The following is a 19,234-nucleotide window of genomic DNA, read 5'->3' as shown; positions in this document are numbered from 1 at the left end:
GCAGGTGCTGGGACCACAAAGACCACCTCTGGTTTGAGATGGGGCAGGAAGAACCTAATGAATTGAGGCACCCTGAAGACAAGGATAGAACTGTCTAAGGATCTCTCCAGACCTGCTGAATATGAAGAATAGTCTGTATGATTTCACCTGAGATTGTTAGAAGTATATATAATTAGTCTGACTCTTCTTGGGGTTTTTCTCCACATGTGAATGTCTCATCAAGCAGTACAGTGTTTCCAAGAGAGGATGTTTGCACTGTGTCATTGACATCCATATGCAGGGAGGATTTTTATTTAATGATTTCTGAGTGCTAATTTTACTCGTAAATTTAAACACTGTTTTGATTCAACATGTAAGTAGTTAGTGCAGTAAAGGCATCTCTGTTTGCCTGGCTTGTATGACCTGACAGCTTGCCTGAGGAGTACCTGAACTGTGCTCTGATAAAATTCATCTGTCCTTTCTGCACTTTTACTGACCTCTTTTTTTCTGATTGAAGAATAGTTGACTTACAATATTATTAGTTTCAGATGTATAACATAGTGAGTCAGTATTTTTATTTCTTATGTACCATACAATATCATTATGACATTATTGACTGTATTCCCTGTGCTGTACATTACATCCCTGTGACTTATTTATTTTATAACTGGTAGTTTAAATCCCCTGGTACATCTTAATCCCCTTCACCTATTTCACCTTTCCCCCCTTCCCCTCCCCCCTGCGACCACTAGTCCTTTGTTAAGTCTGTTTCTGTTTTGTTATATTTGTTTGTTTTTTAGATTCCACGTACAAGTGGAAACATACAGTACTTGTCTTTTTCTGGCTGACTTACTTCACTTAGCACTTCACTTCCGTGTTGAAGGCAGTGGCGTCAGGTGGCTTGACTGCCTGGGTAAAGGAGCAGTGGAGTGTCCTAGGGTGGTCTCTGGGGGCAGACGGATGTGGGTCAGATTCTGACTTTGTCCCTTCTTTAGCTGATAACCTTGGGCAAGACATTTGACTTCACTGTGCCTCAGTTTCTTCATCTATAGACCTTGGAATTGCTTAAAATAGTGCCCACTCCAAGGATTATGTTGAGGATCAGATGAGATTATTTATGTAGTGTTGCATGAAGTGGCACAGCAATCACTTAAGGAATATTGGCTTTTATTTTTATGGTGGCCTCAGGGTTTTCTTGGCCAAAAAAAGAAAACGGTGGTGGAAAGAGGAAGGACTTCTGGGAGCTGCAGTGGTTTGAGTAGGGGCAGCGACTTCGCCACCGCCTGTTAGGAGGGTGAGGGCCCTGCCTTCTGCTGCAGGGGGCGGGGTGGGCGATGGAGGAGCACTGGTGCTGGGGCAGGCTTGGCTGCTGATTGGCCTCCTGACCTGTCAGTCGCCTGGCTTCTCCGGACCTCAGCAAACTCATCTGTAAAACAGAGGCCTGGTTTCCAAGTCCCTGTTCAGAGCTGTCCCCTCTGGCCATCCTAGTAATGTAGATAAATCTGGCCCAGAGACTTGGCCAAGGCCCTGCCCAGTGGCTCACCCTCAGGAGGAGAAGACGGGGTGGCATGTGGATGGGGACAGGACTGCCCTGGGAATAAAAGTAATCAGCAGCAGTTTTTTTCCCACGATAGTTAGGTCAACAAATCCTTTCATCCCAAATCTTTTCATCAGGGGTAGCATTTATCTCTGGCGCCAAGAAAAGGCAAAACAGGGTCTGAGCCATATATGTGTGGAGAAGGAACTTTCTGAAATACCAGATTCTAATGGACATTAAAATTGCAACTTTATTTTAATGACTTTCCCTCAGAATCCTTTGTAATGTTATTTAAGTGGCCATAAGACTATTACTAAGCATGTAGTGGTAAAGGGAAAGTTGGTAGCCACACAAATCACTTTCTTGTGAAAGAGCCTAGCCTAACCTGTAAGAGAAGAATGTTGGTCAGTTTTCAAATGGGGCAGTAGTTGTTTATCCTTAAGGGAGATTGTCTAGTTTACATATAAATACTCCCTGAGAATTTATCGTTTCCTGCGGACAATGTTCTGGCTGTGTGAGGTGTTCTAACATGGAGTAGTGGCGAAAAAAGGCAATTTGGAACCACACAAAGCTGACGTAGAGTCCAGTATGGGGTCTTTGGGAATTAACTGAGCTCTCTGGGTCTCAGTTTCCTTAACTGTAAAATGGGGCTAATCGAGTCCTCTTTACCAGATTGTTCTGAGTATTAAATGAAATGATACAGGCCTGATGTTTAAGTCAGTGCCTACCACGTGAGGGCGCAATCAAAAAATGTTGCTTAGGGGCTTCCCGGTGGCGCAGTAATTGAGGGTCTGCCTGCCGATGCAGGGGACGCGGGTTTGTGCCCCGGTCCGGGAGGATCCCACATGCTGCAGAGCGGCTGGGCCCGTGAGCCATGGCCGCTGAGCCTGCGCGTCCAGAGCCTGTGCTCTGCAGCGGGAGAGGCCACAACAGTGAGAGGCCCGCGTACCGCAAAAAAAAAAAAAAAAAAAAAAAAAATGTTGCTTGTTGTCAGGGTCATCATCATCACCGACATTATGGATTAGACTTTCCATAAAACCTCAGAAGCCTGAAGAAGGTGGTTAAGTCATGTAAGAGGGGGGAGTGAGCATGGGAAGTGTTAACTCTACCTCGTAACTGTTACCTAGAGTGTTCTCATATCTCTTTTTTTCTCTTAATAGGAATGAATTCTTCCAAAACCAAACTAGAACTCCAGAAGCACCTGACAACATTAACTAATCAGGAGCAAGCAACTATTTTTGAGGAGGTTCAGGTACAGTACTGGTTTTAAATTTCCAGAAGGAAGAAAGGAGGCAGCTTCTCTGTGAATAGCAGAGCAAATAGCAAAGCAAACCTGTCAGATCCTCAAGGAAGTGGGCCTGAGTTCCTCTAGGTTTAAGCTTTAACAGCCTCGGGACAGGGGCCAGGTCAGAATTGCAGATTCCTATCAGGGCTTGGTTTTTCACGTGAAAACTACTAAACCAGGGGAACTCTCCCTTAAGGAACGAGAGAAAGGAAATAATAAAGTGGAGAGAGCCTCAGCCCGGGAGACATGGGACCTGGATTTTGGTCCCTGAGCACTGCTCTCCCTGGGAGACCTCTTTTTTTTTTTTTTTTTTTTTGCCGTACGCGGGCCTCTCACCGTTGTGGCCTCTCCCATTGCGGAGCACAGGCTCCGGACGCGTGGGCTCAGAGGCCATGGCTCATGGGCCCAGCCGCTCCGCGGCATGTGGGATCTTCCCAGACTGGGGCATGAACCCGTGTCCCCTGCGTTGGCAGGCAGACTCTCAACCACTGCGCCACCAGGGAAACCCTCCCTGGAAGACCTCTGCTAGCTCCTTCCCGCTTGGGATTTCAGCCCTAAGTGTGAGAGTCTTAAGGATATAACATTTTGTACATGAAATTAAACATAACTTTTCTTCCTCGCTCTTTTTTTTCAGTTTTGAAAATAAATTTAGGTGTTACCTACTATATGGTATATCAAACCTAAACATAAAAACAAAATACAGAAGAAAACCCAAGCTCATCGGTTTTCTGCATTAAGCCCGGAACTGCACTGTCATCCTTGCGTTTAGATGCACTTATCTCGGGAAACCACACTGTGTGTTCTGGCATGCCCATAGTCTGTTCATTATGAATCTTTAATGAGCTCATCAAAAATTTCATGTCTGCTTTAGCCGAGGGGCATTTTCTGTGGTTCTGTGGCACTTTCCTAGGGAGGAGAGTACATCAGAACAAAGCATAAGTCTCTAGTGGGGAGGAGAGTGCCAGGGGTTCTGCACATAGAGAAGTCTTTAAACAAAACAAGATGGCTAGTCTAGACTGTAGGTTCTCTCTCCCTCTTCACTGAGGGAGAGGCTACAGACAGGGCCCGTGATCTGTTTTCTGTTAGAGTGAAAAATTAAAGAATTGTCTTTGTCTTTTTAATCACATGTTCGAGTTTTCCTTCCCTTGATCTTCTGCAGTAGGATTGGCATATGTATGTTTGAAGGAGAGCATAGGAGGAGTTTTTTAATTTCATAAATAGCTTAGAATGTAACTTTCACAATTTCCAATTGCCTTTCAGTTTTCTTATTTTCTTTTGAATTGACTTGAGACACACTACTTTGTTTTTTCTTAAAGGATCTTTAGCGTTCTAAGTACGCAGTACTCTCAGACAAATTTAATGTGATTTGTACTTGGAATTCATAAATGGATGGACAATTTGCTTCTGATTGTTAATGCATTTGTGATGGGAGCTGGGTCCTTTTTCTTTTTTTTTAAAATTTATTTTAATTTATTTTTGGTTGTGTTGGGTCTTCGTTGCTGCGCTCAGGCTTTCTGTAGTTGCGGCGAGTAGGGGCTACTTTTCGTAGCGGTGCGTTGGCTTCTCATTGCAGTGGCTTCTCTTGTTGCAGAGCACAGGCTCTAGGCGCGTGGACTTCAGTAGTTGTGGCACACAGGCTCAGTAGTTGTGGCTCACGGGCTCTAGAGTGCAGGCTCAGTAGTTGTGGCACATGGGCTTAGTTGCTCCGCAGCATGTGAGATCTTCCTGGACCAGGGCTCGAACTCATGTCCCCTACATTGGCAGGTGGATTCTTCTTTTTTTTCTTTTTTTGTGGTACGCGGACCTCTTACTGTTGTGGCCTCTCCCGTTGCGGAGCACAGGCTCCGGACGCACAGGCTCAGCGACCATGGCTCACGGGCCCAGACGTTCCGCGGCATGTGGGATCTTCCCGGACCGGGGCACGAACCCGTGTCCCCTGCACCGGCAGGCGGACTCTCAACTACTGCGCCACCAGGGAAGCCCTGGCAGGTGGGTTCTTAACCACTGCGCCACCAGGGAAGCCCAGAGCTGGGTCCTTTTTCATCTGATGCTAGCCCACTTTGCTGTTTTAGTGCCATCAAGTCACTTTGGGGAATATCTTTCTAGCAAGCTAGAAGATGCACCTTCCTCCCCTACTGTGAGTTTGTTTTCTTTTTTATTTAGATAGCACTGCGTAGCTTTCCCCAAAACAGTGTGGTGAATCAGGATAGGTAATACCCCAGATACCCTTCTGCAGCAATGATTATGTTCTTGATGGATGTGATTTTGAGATTCTCTTTGATCCATGTGAGTGTGAGACACTCAGTATAAAAAATGGCAAAGAGACTTTAGAGAAAATCAGTGACAAAAGTTTGTTTTAAAAAAAGGGATTCAGTTAATATCCTGGGATCCCTGTGTGGTGTTGGAGAAGGCTCTCTAATTTTTTGATTGGTTTAAAGACCAAAGGGAAGTCATTGTTCATTGGCTTTGAAAAGCCAGCTCGTACTTTGTCCTCCATCATTGTGGGTGTGGCTCTTTTTTGCATAATACAAATTTAACATGGATCTCTTCTTCTGATGGCTTATTGGTAGTCTTATTAAATTATTTACTCAATGACCATTCTTGTTTTTTTATAAAATATTTTATAAACCAAGTCACTAGTTTCTTTTTAGGTAGTAGTTCCTGCTAATGCATTTGAAAATCATGCATTTCAAACAGATCATAAGGAAAAAGGTGGCTTTGCAGTGTCATGATACCTCTTTTAAATAGAATGGTTAATATTTTCCTTTGTATGGTTTTTTTCCTGGAGAATGATTTGTTTCTGAGGAAATTCTCCAAGGGCAAATTTTTATAAAACAAATGTAATTACTATTGAAATCAATAGTACATGATTGCTTAAATAGTTATTAAAACATATATATTCAGTGTTTTTGTAAATAAATGTTTCATGCAAAAAAAAAAAGTGCAACCCAAACAGAACCATAAAGAAATCATTAATTACTGTGCAGATGATGCTGGGGAAGCATCACTGCTGCAAATAAGCCGGATTTGACTTTGAGCTCTGTGAGGAGAACTTGGGGCCAGATGGGCCTGTGGGTGTGCTAACCCTTCTAAAAGGACTCAAGACACTGCAGAGCCACTTTTTAATTTAGGACCTTGTTGAAGTGTACATTTTTCAAACATGTCAAAGTGGGCGAATGAGAATGTGACCCTTGGGTGGGGTCTGACTCTGTCCAGGTGCTGTCCCCTGCTGACTGAGTGTGCTGAGTTTACATAGGTCGTCCTCAGGGAGAAGTTGCTTTCAGTCTGAGTTGGGCTAGTGATGAAACTGTCTCAAAGTCAAATTCTCTTCATTTGAATGAGTGTATTTCAGGGAATGACTTAATAAATACTCAGTAGGTAAATCAAGTAGATTTATAGTCAGTAGATGTCGATAACGGATTAAATAATGTGACTTTTCACAAGTTAAAGATAAGTGGTTGGAGGAATTTTTTTTCACTTTGTACAGAATATAGAGCAGCTTAATTGGATTTTTCCATGGTTTTAAAATTATTTCTTGCAAGATTTCATTATACTTTTTAAAAAAGATGTCAGGCTGTAGTCCAGGTGAGCACTGCCATTTTCAGTAGACTCCTCAGAAGACCATAGGCTTTCTCAGCATTCTGATATTCATTAACCAGTGTTAGAAATGGATTTCAAATTGCTTTTACCACCAATTTATAGGCCCGCCCTCATAGAAATGAGGTTAAGAAACACATAACAACATTGGCTTTGTTGCTTTTAACAGGCAATTAATTGTTTTATATTGTTCTTTTTTTAAAAATGAAATATAACTATAGAAAAGCACACAAATCAGTGGTATATAGTTCAATGAAATAAAAAAAATTTTTGAGATATAGTTGATTTATAATATTACGTAAGTTTCAGGTGTGCAATGTAGTGATTCACAATTTTTAAAGGTTATACTCTATAGTTATTATAAAATATTGGCTGTAGGTGAATTTTTTAAAATATTTATTTATTTTTGGCTGTGTTGGGTCTTCGTTTCTGTGCGAGGGCTTTCTCTAGTTGCGGCAAGCGGGAGCCACTCTTCATCGCGGTGTGCGGGCCTCTCACTATCGTGGCCTCTCTTGTTGTGGAGCACAGGCTCCAGATGCGCAGGCTCAGTAGTTGTGGCTCACGGGCCTAGTTGCTCCGCGGCATGTGGGATCTTCCCAGACCAGGGCTCAAACCCGTGTCCCCTGCATTGGCAGGCAGATTCTCAACCACTGCACCACCAGGGAAGCCCTGTCAGTGAATTTTTATAAGATGAATACAGCTGTGCAGCAGCACGCAGATTAGGAAATACAGCGTGTCCAGTCCCTCCGAACCCCCCCTTGGTCCTGCCCCAGGTGACCACCATCCTGACTCCTGACTCCGTAGGTTAACTTTGAGTAATAAGCAAGTTAATTTTTGACTGCAAAGGGATGTTATCCAACTTCATTCCCCATTATTTTCCTCAGACCTGTCTCTCTGTCATGAATGCTTATAAAGTTAAATCATCTTCAGGAAATAATGATTTGTCCCTTTGCAGGATGGTGAAGTTCCCTGGGAGGCACTCAGGAGATGATACCTTGCTAATCGTTTTCACTAAATAGCAGGGTAGCCCCTAGTCATGTTTCAGTTATTTTAAGAAAGGGTTTATTTCTTGACCTTGTATGACACCACAGACATGGTCTTCTCAGCCTCACTGACTTTCCCCTGTGATGTTTAACGAGCTCCTTGATGCAGTGTCTGGGCAGTAGCTGTGGTAGTACATTGTGCTCAGTTTAGTCTCATTTTCTGTCCATTCAAGTAGTTTCTTTCATGTATATGCTGAGGGAAAGAGGATGTATTAATAATGCTCCTCTCCTGTTACTGCATTCTTAGCCTTTTTTGATATGTTGAAATAAGTGATTATGAAGAATTTCTCCAACAAAAATACAAATTTTCTTGTGAGAGCAGCCCAAAGGTTTGATTGAAGAATAGGAAAGGAAAGAATGGGTCAGCTCTTGGGTGCCTGCTCAGAGCCTTCGTAATTCCTGCCTGCTTCTCTTTCCTGGACTTTAAAATATATATATACTTTATTTTTTAGAGTAGTTTTAGTTTTACAGAAAAAGTGGGTGGAAGTACAGAGAGTTCCCATAAAACTTCTCATGCCCTTCCCCCAAGCCAGTTTCCCCTATTAATATCTTGTCTCAGTGTGGTACCTTTATTACAATTGATCAGCCAATATTGATACATCTTTAGTGATTAAAGTCTGTAGTTTACATTAGGGTTAACTCTTGGTGTGGTACATTCTGTGGGTTCTGACACATGTTTGATGGCATGTATCCACCATTATAGTATCATACAGAATTGTTTCACTGCCCTAAAGATTCTCTATGCTCCACCTTTTCACTATTCCCCAACCCCCCACCTCTGTTCCAAACCCCAGGCAACCACTGATCTTACTGTCTCCATAGTTTGTCTTTTCCAGAATGTCACATAGTTAGAATCATACTGTTTGTGTAGCCTTTTCAGTTGGGCTTCTTTCCCTTAACAATATGCATTTAAGGTTCCTCCATGTCTTTTTATGGTTTGATAGCTCTTTTTAGTGCTGAGTAATATTTCATCGGATGTACCACAGTTTATCCATTCACCTGTTTAAAGACACCTGGTTGCTTCTAAATTTTAGCAATTAGGAATAAAGCTGCTATACACATTCTTGTGCAGGCTTTTGTATGGGCATAGATTTTCAACTCATTCAAGTGAATACTAAGCAGTACGATTGTTGGATCACATGGTGGGAACATGGTTAGTTTTGTAAGAAGCTGCCAAACTGGCTCCCAAAGTGCTGTAACCATATCATGTTCCCACCAGCAATGAGTGAAAGTTCCTGTTGTCTCTGGGGGCTTTTAGACTCACAGTATATCTGTAACCGTCCCGAGGTCAGCAAAATTAAGTTAGGATTGTGGTATGTGACTACCGCTTTCCTCTTTTGAAGATCTGATGGAAACTTTCTCTGGAACAACCCACGTGTTGCATAAAACATGTAAAAAATTATAACATCAAGGTTCATGGCTTGGCATCCAGATTGAGAACATCTATTCTGACCTTTAAAATATTTAATCTTTAAATCTGAAATTTGAGAGAACAGGAAGTCCTCACTGAAAACAACCTCTTCTAATCATTTACTATCCTTTCCTTGGGTAACAGGAACAACTTATTTAAAATGATCTTTGTCTTTAAGAGAGGAATGTTAGAATGCTTCTAGTCTGTGACACGAGGGGTAAAATTGTTCCTTAGTCAGCTGGGCTGCCAAGAATGGCATTGACCCGGACTCAGATGCTTGTGTAATTGATCCGTTTATTAGACACCCTGACTTTGATTTAAAGGGCAGGCTAGAGGTTTGGGGTAGGGAGGGAGGGAGGAGCAGGGCAATGGATAACTGTCGTTGTAAAAAAAAGATATTTTTCTAAAGTTTATAGACCAGAAACTTTGTTTATCTCCAGAGTAATTCAGTTTTGTTTTCTTCATATTCAGGGAAAATAATTGAATACATTAAATTAGATGGTCTTCTAAACATGAACTCTGGTATTTCAAATCCAAAGAATTTGGGGCTGGAAAAGACCTTGGAGTATATTTTGTGCATAATCTTCATTTGAACAGACAGAGAAGCTAAGCTTAAATGACAAGCCTTTGGTCTCACTTCTAGGCAGCACCTTGAACTTACATGACCTGATTTCTAGACCAGTGTGCTTTGCCACTAAAGGCATACAAATAATTTTTAAAAAACCAGAGGAAAAAATGGAGTCCATGCCATGAAATTTTGTGTGCAAGTGCATGCCTTGTGAGGCTTCCAGGAAGTGCTTCATGATGAACATGTTTGACATGTGGAAGGAACCATGGCCCTGGATCCAGTTGCTGGTTTCCTTTCCAGTTCCCTGATCATAAGAGTTTATAAATAAGTAACCATTGTGGCTCTTGACCTCTGGGTGTTTACACAGATTTTTGTCCTTTTCTTATGTTTTTAAGACTGTTTATTAAATATTTTGACTATGTCTCTATCTTATGTGAAATGTTTATTTTAGGTATAAGGACATCAGAGGTCAGAGGCTAAATCTGGCCCACTGGCTTCATTATCTGTTTCTTTTTAAAAATTATCTCCAGTTGTAGGATCATTGGTGCCCCCTAGTGAGGTGATTGGGTAAAAGCACTAGTTGATGAATGGAAGCTGGTAGCATTTTCAAAGGGATGGGTTAGCAGTTTTGGTGACAATTAAAAATTAATGTAATATATTCTCTTTTTTTTTCATTAAGAAATTGAGACCAAGAAATGAGCAGCGAGAGAATGAATTGATTGTTTCTTTCCTGAGATGTTTATATGAAGAGAAACAAAAAGTTCACGTCCATATTGGGGAAATAAAGCAGGTATGGCATTTTATTCTCTTCTTAAAATTTTACCAGGACACTGTGTAAAGCAGAGTCCTGAGGATTTTCTGAAGCTCTGAAACTTCTTTTTCTCCCTGAATTTTATTTTCATTTGTTAAACATGTAGGGGAAATTGGGGAATATTTAGATTGTGCTTAGAAAAGGTGAGGAGAGTTTCTGTCTGCGTTGTAGTGGGAGCAGAGTAGTTGCTCTGATGAGGGGACTGGTGTAGAGCATCGAGAGTGGAGTTTACGAGTGGATGCTAGCAAGGAAAGCTCCTTGACCTGCAGGGAGCCAGTCCCTGTCACCTCACCTTTCTCCTTGATTAAATGGGACTGACATTGTACAGCTGCCTTCAGAATTACATAAAGTGCCCGGAAGCTCTTTGTAATAAAAATGCAATGTGCATAGAAGATAGCACTGCTGATAAGTCACATACAGTATTAGCCTGGTTTACGTGCTATTCAGATGTGGAGCTTCCGTCAATTCCACTTCATACGCTGGAGGTGCAGAGTTGGCCTCCTGTCCTCTCTTTCCACAGCTCTGTTCAGCTTTTCTGTGTGAGGGGTGCTATCTCAGAGGCTGGGGCTGCCTGCAGGCCTCTGTCTTTGAAGAGCTTCGAGTTTGGGATTCAGGACCATTTTCCTATTTCTTTTGGACTCTATAAGTCAATTTATAATAACCATTATAGCTTCTAAACATGCATTTTATATTTGTTTAAGTTACTGTTAGGCAACTTAACTGTTAGGCAACTAGAGAAAAATCAGTAAAGTATGTTCAAAGAGTCTTTAATTTCCAGAAGTATATTGCCTTTTTTTTTTTTTTTTAAAAAGAATACTTCCTGAGTGCTTATTCTCAAGGTGTTTTAATGCTCAGTTGTGTGCTCTCCTCTTGCTATTTTCCCTGTAAACAGCCTCTGCTTTTCCGGTAATGTAACCGTGATGCAGTTTTATTTGGATGCACACACAGCAACTCTCCCCATTTGCTTTCTGCTTTCCATCTGGCTTTGGCAATTATGTGCCTTTGCTGAACTCCTGGTCACATACAGTGGCCAACATTGTTTTTAATTTCATCGGCCAACTCTAGGGCCCCTTAGCTGTGACCCTAATATCAGTACACTGTGTTTTTGGCCTTTGTGTGTTGACCTTCCTCCCTTCTCAGCTGGTACCCTTAAGAGAGTGGGCAAGTTCTGTTATCCTCCTGTTCACTTTTGGATGGGCCACCCAGTCTAAGTTTTCAGTTAATTCCCTAGTTCACTTTTCAACATATTTCTTTTCTCATTTTCTTTCCTTTTTTCTCTTGTGCCACTGATAGTTATTCTATGTTTGATTTTCTCTTTCCTGAGTCACTCTAACTTGTTCCAACAGGAAATTGATAATTCTGAAATAATTTATAATGGCTAGAAAGGAGAATGAAGTGTTTATGGTGGATGGAAAGTTTTGCCCTAAATGCAGTCTCATTTTTGTGGAACAGAGTAGTATCTTTATGATTTGGGCATAGACTAGTACAGTAAAGAAATATATTAATGTTTCTTTTATTTTCCCTCATTTGAAAACAGAATTTAATGTAAAGAAGACGAAGTCTCACAAAGTGGAACTGGTGTCTGGGCGGTAGTTGGGTGTCCCCTAGGCTGGATACCCTCTTGGGCTCCGAGTTTGGCTTTTCAGAGCCGCAGCTGCTTTAGATCAGATCGATCAGATGAACTTTTGAGAGGTCACCAATAGATTCCTGCTCTCACTTTCTGCTACCAGATAATTTAACCACATGGACTTCATTATGTTCTTATTGCTCCTAAAAATTCCTGTAACCTTTGAAAATGTGTTTTGACTTGACCTAGAGAGAGGTAGAATTGTGGTCTGCGTCCACCAGCCTTCAAAAGTAGATGGAAGGGCTTCCCTGGTGGCGCAGTGGTTGAGAGTCCGCCTGCCGATGCAGGGGACATGGGTTCGTGCCCCGGTCCGGGAAGATCCCACATGCCGCGTAGCGGCTCGGCCCGTGAGCCATGGCCGCTCAGCCTGCGTGTCCGGAGCCTGTGCTCTGCAACGGGAAAGGCCGCAACAGTGAGAGGCCCGCGTACCGCAAAAAAAAAAAAAAATGTAGATGGAAGACAATGAGCACAGTCTCAGGGCTGTACTTCTCAGAGCTGTGGTGATGCCACACTGTACATGCTTTTCAGACTGAAGTGTTAGTGTTGGATACCTGTCGGAGGAATTGTTCCGTAAAGTAGAAAACAAACTGAATGAATCCTTTGATCTTATGGGAAAGGATTCAGTTTGGGCAAGGACCTATAAATTAATAAAGTTTAGAGAGTATCATGTTTGAATCAGTGGACATATCATTTCTGCTTGTATTCACTGAGCTGGTACAAAAATTAATAATATTAAATCAACTGCCACTGATTGAACGTTTCCCATGTAGTAGGTATAGTTTTAATTCTCTACATGAATTATTCCATTTTTTTCTACAACAACTTTTTTGAGATAGGTGGTATAATACCCATGTTAGAGACAAGGACATGAGGAACAGAGGTCAAGTCGTTTGCTAGAGAGTGTGGAGCTCACGTGTCTGAGGTCCAAGGACATTATCTTAAGCTCCTAAAGGGCATAATGATTAACTAACAAAATCTAATGTTATATAACCACTCATCGATTTGTCTGGGTCCGTTATCCAGTAGATAAGTTTTTCTTTTTTTTTTTCTGACATTTTATTACAGAAAATTTCCAACATACCAAAAAGTTTAAAGAATCCCACAGTGAACACTCACATACCCACAATCTGGGTGAAACCATTTTAAACGTTTTGTTATGTTTGCTTTCCCATATAGCTATCCATCTATTACTCCACCTTATTTTTGATGTTTTTCAGAGTAAGTTTCTGATACTAGTACTCTTGATCCCTAAACACTTCAGTATGCATATCATTAATTAGAATTTGGTATTTATTTACAATTTTTTGGAGATAACATTTACATATAGTAAGTTGTACAAATCTTGAGTGTACCATTTGTTGAGTTTTGAGGATTTCGTATATTTAGGTAACCCAGACCCGTATCAAGGTATAGAACATCTCCATCATGCCAGAAAGTACCCTCATACCCAGTCAGTCCTCACTCCCTCCCTCCCCCAGGCAACCACTGTTTTGATTTTTTTCTACCACAGATTAGTTTTGCCTGTTTTAGAACTTTCTATAAATGGAATCATACAGTGTGTTCTCTTTTAGTTCTGGCTTCTTTTGCTTAGCATAATGTTTTTGATATTCGTCCTCGTTGCTTCATAAATCAGTAATTATGTTCCTTTTTATTCCATTGTGTCAATAGCACAGTTTGTTTCTCCATTCTCCTTTTGATGGGCACCTTAGCTATTTCTAGGTGCTGGTTATTCTGAATAAGGCTGATGGTGGATACATTGTGACACTACTGGATGGTGGGTTCTGAACTGAGAACTTCATAGTAGCTTCAGAATTTAAAACTTGCCTAGAGTTTACCCATCTGTCTTGGGATGGGCAATGTGAGGACTGCAGTACAAATTCACTCTAGAGCCCCACACTAGAAACTTATCCAAGAACCAGCATCATCTTCAAAGGAGAAACTTCTAGATGCTTAGTTTAAAATAAACAAGGAGTGTGTTATTTTCTAAATGCAAATTATTTTCTAAACGTGAATTATTTTTTAAATGTGAATTATTTTCAGACTGCATTTGAATTACAGTGATAGACATAGAAAAGAACCTTTTTAGGTGGTAGAGGAGAGCAGAAGCAGCATTGAATTAAGTATATAGAGATTCTTATGGCCTGGTTTATAAAAAGAAAAACACAAGTGCAGTTTTTGTTATTTCTATGTAGGATCTACTACGTTCTACCAGTCTTTTAGCCAGTATTTTCTGTATATATCAGAACAGTTAAAAATGCTTCTTTTTTAGGAAAACTTTGGTTATGAGTTTGAAAGCAGGTCTACAGTTTCTTAACTTCATGAATGAACTGGTATTGAGTCAAATGCAGGCCCCTGAGCGTTCTTTGTGGGTAATTCCCTTTCCTCTAGAGACTGACTCCAGTCTGGATAGGCTCTTACTCTTGGTAAATGATTGCACAGGACCAAACTGCAACTAGTAAGGCATCCACCCATGCAACATGACTTAGTCAGTATTTGTTGAGTGACTGCCAGAGCCTGTGCTCATCACTGTTCTTCTCAACACCTGCACAATGTTAACTTGGCCAAAGCTGGAGGTGGTAGGAAGGCATTTATTGTATTAATCTGCACATTTTTCTGTATGCTTGACATATGTAACAACAACAAAGAATAGTTGGTGTTTAGAGTAATGGAGGATGTGGTTGAGTATTTTTCTAACAAAATCATCATCTAGCAGAAAGCATTCAGGTAAGAATCCATAGAAGAAACAATTTAATCTAGAGTAGAGGTTTTTTTGTATTTTTTTAAGCATACCTCTTTGTTAATAAGTAACATTAAACTTCATTTTGTGATTGGCAAACAAACTTTTATGTTGTCAGTTTCATGTTCCCATCAGTTAAGGGAGAGACTTGGTTGCAGAGGAGAATGAATGGGATGATGGAAACAATAGGTGGGAGAGAGGAAAAAGACAGGATTCTGTAGAAGGGGATGAAGGGATTAGTGTAGGCAGAGAGGATGGATTCTTCAGTTGATTAGATTTATTTTGTCTCACCCTCTGAAATGCCCCCAAAAGTAAGTTGTTACTTTACTTTGAAAAGCTAATCATAGCTACCTTTGTACCAGAAGCTGTGCCCAATGTTTTACATGCTTTACGTGTTTTAATCTCAAAATATAGCAATATGGTTAGATCGTGAGGTTGATCTCAATTTACAGAAGACGAAATTGTGGCTCAGAGAAAGTAAGAAACTTGCTTAAGGCCACAGCTAGTGAATGACATGTCTCTGATCCAGCCACAGAGCCCAAGCTCTAAACTGCTTTGTTAACTGATTAGTTTCTAAGCACTTTCCTTATTTTGTTTGGAGTAGGCAAAGCAACTCTTTGAGGCAAAATTATTTCCTGGACTTGCAGTCATGTCACCAAGGAGCAGATGAGAAGAGGTCACAGAAAAAATGACCTGAGGTCAAAAAGATGCATTCTAGAGATTTTTCGGTCCTTTAAAAAGGAAGGAAAGAAGGAGGGAAGGAAGATCTAAGTGACTTAATTTTCCATTGTTTCACTTTCTAGGCATCACAGATTGCAGCAGAGAATATTGGAAGTGAATTACCATCTAGTGCCACTCGATTTAGGCTAGATATGCTGAAAAACAAAGCGAAGAGATCTTTAACGGAGTCTTTAGAAAGTATTTTGTCCCGGGTAAGTGGCATAATTCCTCCTAGTTTAAGTTAAATCACTGTTTTTGAGAGAGCATGAAATTCAGTTCTTTGCTTTTGTTCCATCAGTGTTCATCATACAGTTTAGAAGGGTGAGACCTTTTTTGGTGTCTTCTCAGTGTTAGAAAAATGTTATCTACACTGAAAATTCAGTTTTTAACTTGGTCCGGGTTAAAAAGTGTTCTCTACTCTTTTGTATTGTATGGAATTTTTGTCTCCCAAAAGAATGTTATTTGTTGGCCAGTCCCTGTAAAGAGCATGGATTAGATACACCAAGGTGTGGGTTCCATTCTCCCTAGCGTCATTAGGTACAGTTTAAAAATTGTTATCGTGGGACTTCCCTAGTGGCGCAGTGGTTAAGAATCTGCCTGCCAGTACAGGGGACATGGGTTCGAGCCCTGGTCCGGGAAGATCCCACATGCCGGGGAGCAACTAATAAGCCCGTGCGCCACAACTACTGAGCCTGTGCTCTAGAGCCTGCGAACCACAACGACTGAGGTGGCGAGCCACAACTACTGAAGCTCACGCGCCTAGAGCCTGTGCTCCCCAACAAGAGAAGCCACCGCAGTGAGAAACCTGAGCACCGCAATGAAGAGTAGCCCCCGCTCGCCGCAACTAGAGAAAGCCTGCGTGCAGCAACGAAGACCCAGTGCAGCCAAAAATAAAATACATACATAAATAAATAAATTTAAATAAATAAATAAATAAAAATTCTGATTACATTATAAAAAATTTTTTTATCATTAGCTGCTATTGTTATGTGTCTGAAACTGTTTATAGCAGGATCTGCAAACTGTGGTCCTTGGGTCAAATACCATTCACCTCCTGTTTTTGTAAATAGAGTTTTATTGAAACACAGCCACATCAGTTCATTCACCTATTGTCTAAGGCTGCTTTTCTGCAGAGTTGAGTACTTGCCACGGATACCATATGGTCCACAAAGCATAAGAGATTTATTATCTGGCCCTTTACGGAAAAAGTTTGTGGCCTGCAGCTCTATAGGAAGAACAGAGTATACGTATGTACTGATCTGGGAGTTCTTTAAGAAATTACTACCAACCCCTGCTCCCCACCCCGCCCCACGCCAACCCCAGCGTGAGTGTAAATACCTTTTACACTAAGAAATAAAAGTTCTCTTTTCTCTCAAAGTTTCACACCTTTCTGGAGCTTGCAGTATCTTCTTATAGTTATCTTTTATTTCATGAACCACTCCATTTGAAACATTTTTTTTTGTTATAAATTTTATTTTGTATGGAGGTGTTTCTGAGAATTTCACAGCAGCCTTACAGATAATTAAAAGCAGTTCATTTACAAAACCAGAGTTGGGGTGGGGCTGCCTTTGAGAGCTCCCAGACTGAGAGATTGTGGTTTGTGTGTCATAGGCTGGCGGGTCATGACACTGTGTGACTCAGAGGGGGGACTCTGTTGTTGAGTGTGCGCACCTCAGCGCTTGCTTTTCTTCTAGACGTGTTGTCTCTTCTGCCCATCATCCCTGCCAAATGACTAACCCACAAGGTGCTTTGGAACATTTAGTTTGGTTAAAAAAAAAAAAAAGACAGAAATGTTGATTGTCTTCATGCACATATGTGCTCAGCAGAGTTTCCCAGTAGATGCATTTTTCCTGAACTTATTTAAATAGACCAGGTTGCTTCTAGCAGATGCCTTTGCAAAAGCCTCAGGGGTCATAACTCGACTGCTTTTCTTTCCGTAGGGTAATAAAGCCAGAGGCCTCCAGGAGCACTCCGCCAGTCTGGATCTGGACAGCTCCGTGTCTAGCACATTAAGTAACACCAGCAAAGTAAGCACGTTTTTTTTTTATATGACACCCTGAAGAAACCAGCAAATGGGTCTTGCTCATCTCCTATATACTGGGCCTATCAAAAGGAACAAAAGAAGCCTCATAGCTCCAATCATGAGAAATTTGGTGCTTCTGGACTTGATAATGCAGGAGGAGGGCTGGTTGTGCAGTGCTACTCTAGCCAAAAAGTTGTACATACCAAAACAGAGGGCTATTCCATAAGCAAAGAGGAAAACGCACAATTTCAGGCCACTGAGATCTAATTAATCACAAGTGATCAATGGATTTCTTTCTTTAGTAGGTTTTCCAGTGAAATCTAAATGAAATATTAAAAATAATTGGGAAAACCTCAAACGTGGGTTTACGAATTATGAGAAGTATGCAACTTAAATTCGTGAAACTTACTCTGTCCTCTGCCTGACTCTATGATTATAATTAAACATCACTATTTTTATAGATAAGCCTCACCCCTCGTGTCTGCCACCAGCACAGCTTTGTGATAGTGAGCAAGCCAGCACTTCTCTTTGGTAGCAGACCTGTGTCTATGTCCTTGTTTTAATTTCTCGCTTTCTAAATACATAAGTGTACTTAAACCTAGTTAGTTCAACTTTTTACCCACCAGAAAAGTGGATTTCGGGTTTTGTGCTGGGGATGTCAGAATGCCCTGGGATGGAAAGAGGGGGAGTTGTTGTGGAGGCCAGCTCCTCACCACAGGAATCAAAGTTCTTCTGTGCTTCCTCCTGGGCATGTGGCTTTCAAAGGTTTTAGACCATAACCAACAGTAATTTACACATTTAACATTGCAAACTAGTTCAGAAACACACATACCTACATGCTCACAGATAAAATGAAAATAAGATTTCACAAAATGATATTTACTGTAAACATGTGATACATACTGGTATTTGCTATTGCTTTAAAAAGTTTGTGGCAGACCACGAAATTGATATCACTGCCTACCAATGTGTTACAGCGTATAGCTTGAGAAACACTGCCTCAGTTGAGCGCTTTCTCAATTTCTAAGGTGCATCTTTAATGGGATCTGGTTAAAATGCAGATTCTGATTCAGTAGGCCTGGGGTGATTCCTGAAATGGCCAATTTCTGACAAGCTCCAAGGTGATGTTGATGCCGCTGGTCTGTGGACCCACTTAGGGGAGCAAGTCCCTAGACCCCAGTCTTCTGAATATGATTTTATTTTTTTGGAGGGGGGGGCGTCTGTGCTCTATGGCTTGCGGGATCTTAGTTCCCTAACCAGGGATTGAACCCACGCCCTAGGCAGTGGAAATGTGGAGTCCTAACCACTGGACCACCAGGGAATGCCCTGAATATGATTTTCTAAGTTAGAATCTAGTGGTCTGTTTAAATTCATCTCCTCCATACTGATTCTACCCACAATTCATTTGAAGTTTGGAAATGTTTTGGGTTTTTTTTATCTGTTGGATACAGATGAAAAAGATAGCTTCTACCCTGCAGGAAGGAACTCATCTGGTAGGAGAGGTGACAGATACACCAGCATCTAGTAGAGTAGCTGTGAGCCTGAGTTCAAATAAGAGCCATGGTAGCTTAGCTGTCACAGGAGCAAGAGGAAGGGGAGCTATTTTTGGTCAGTGGAACCAGAGAAAGCTTGGAGAGGGGAGCAGTAGTGCTTTTGATAAATCTTGGAGAAAGTATAGGAATTGCACCCGTGGAAGTGGACAGGGAAGAGGGCGTTCGAGATTAGTTCCAGTAAAGGTGCTGTGAAGAAATTCATGTCACTCAAGTGACTTTTCCAGTAAGTCTTATTGCTTGTTTTTTATTCTTCTTCAAATCACAGATCTAGGAATATACACATGGTTTGAATTTCTAGGGTAATTCTAAGGGAAATGCAGCTTTTCAGAACCTATTTGTGTGT

The 19,234-nt window shown here is 41.2% G+C and overlaps 1 protein-coding gene across 8 annotated transcripts in view; it reads left to right on the top strand.

Moving 5' to 3' along the window:
* The window catches only part of TBC1D1 (TBC1 domain family member 1), a 225,725-nt gene that overhangs the window by 133,607 nt on the left and 72,884 nt on the right, over positions 1–19,234 (top strand). For all 8 annotated transcript variants that reach the window (XR_009540365.1, XM_060148361.1, XM_060148363.1 and 5 more), the window contains 4 exons: positions 2,677–2,768; positions 10,100–10,210; positions 15,399–15,527; positions 17,256–17,342. Coding sequence is in view for 7 of the 8 variants with exons in the window: in XM_060148361.1 (XP_060004344.1) it covers positions 2,677–2,768; positions 10,100–10,210; positions 15,399–15,527; positions 17,256–17,342 (419 nt within the window). In the remaining variant the exon portion in view is untranslated. The remainder of the gene's footprint in view (positions 1–2,676; positions 2,769–10,099; positions 10,211–15,398; positions 15,528–17,255; positions 17,343–19,234) is intronic.

The sequence above is a fragment of the Lagenorhynchus albirostris genome, chromosome 4 (genome assembly GCF_949774975.1).
Source record: "Lagenorhynchus albirostris chromosome 4, mLagAlb1.1, whole genome shotgun sequence".
NCBI classification, from domain to species: domain Eukaryota; kingdom Metazoa; phylum Chordata; class Mammalia; order Artiodactyla; family Delphinidae; genus Lagenorhynchus; species Lagenorhynchus albirostris.
Note: the sequence above shows the minus strand (reverse complement) of the source record. Positions and strands in the feature narration are given on the sequence as shown.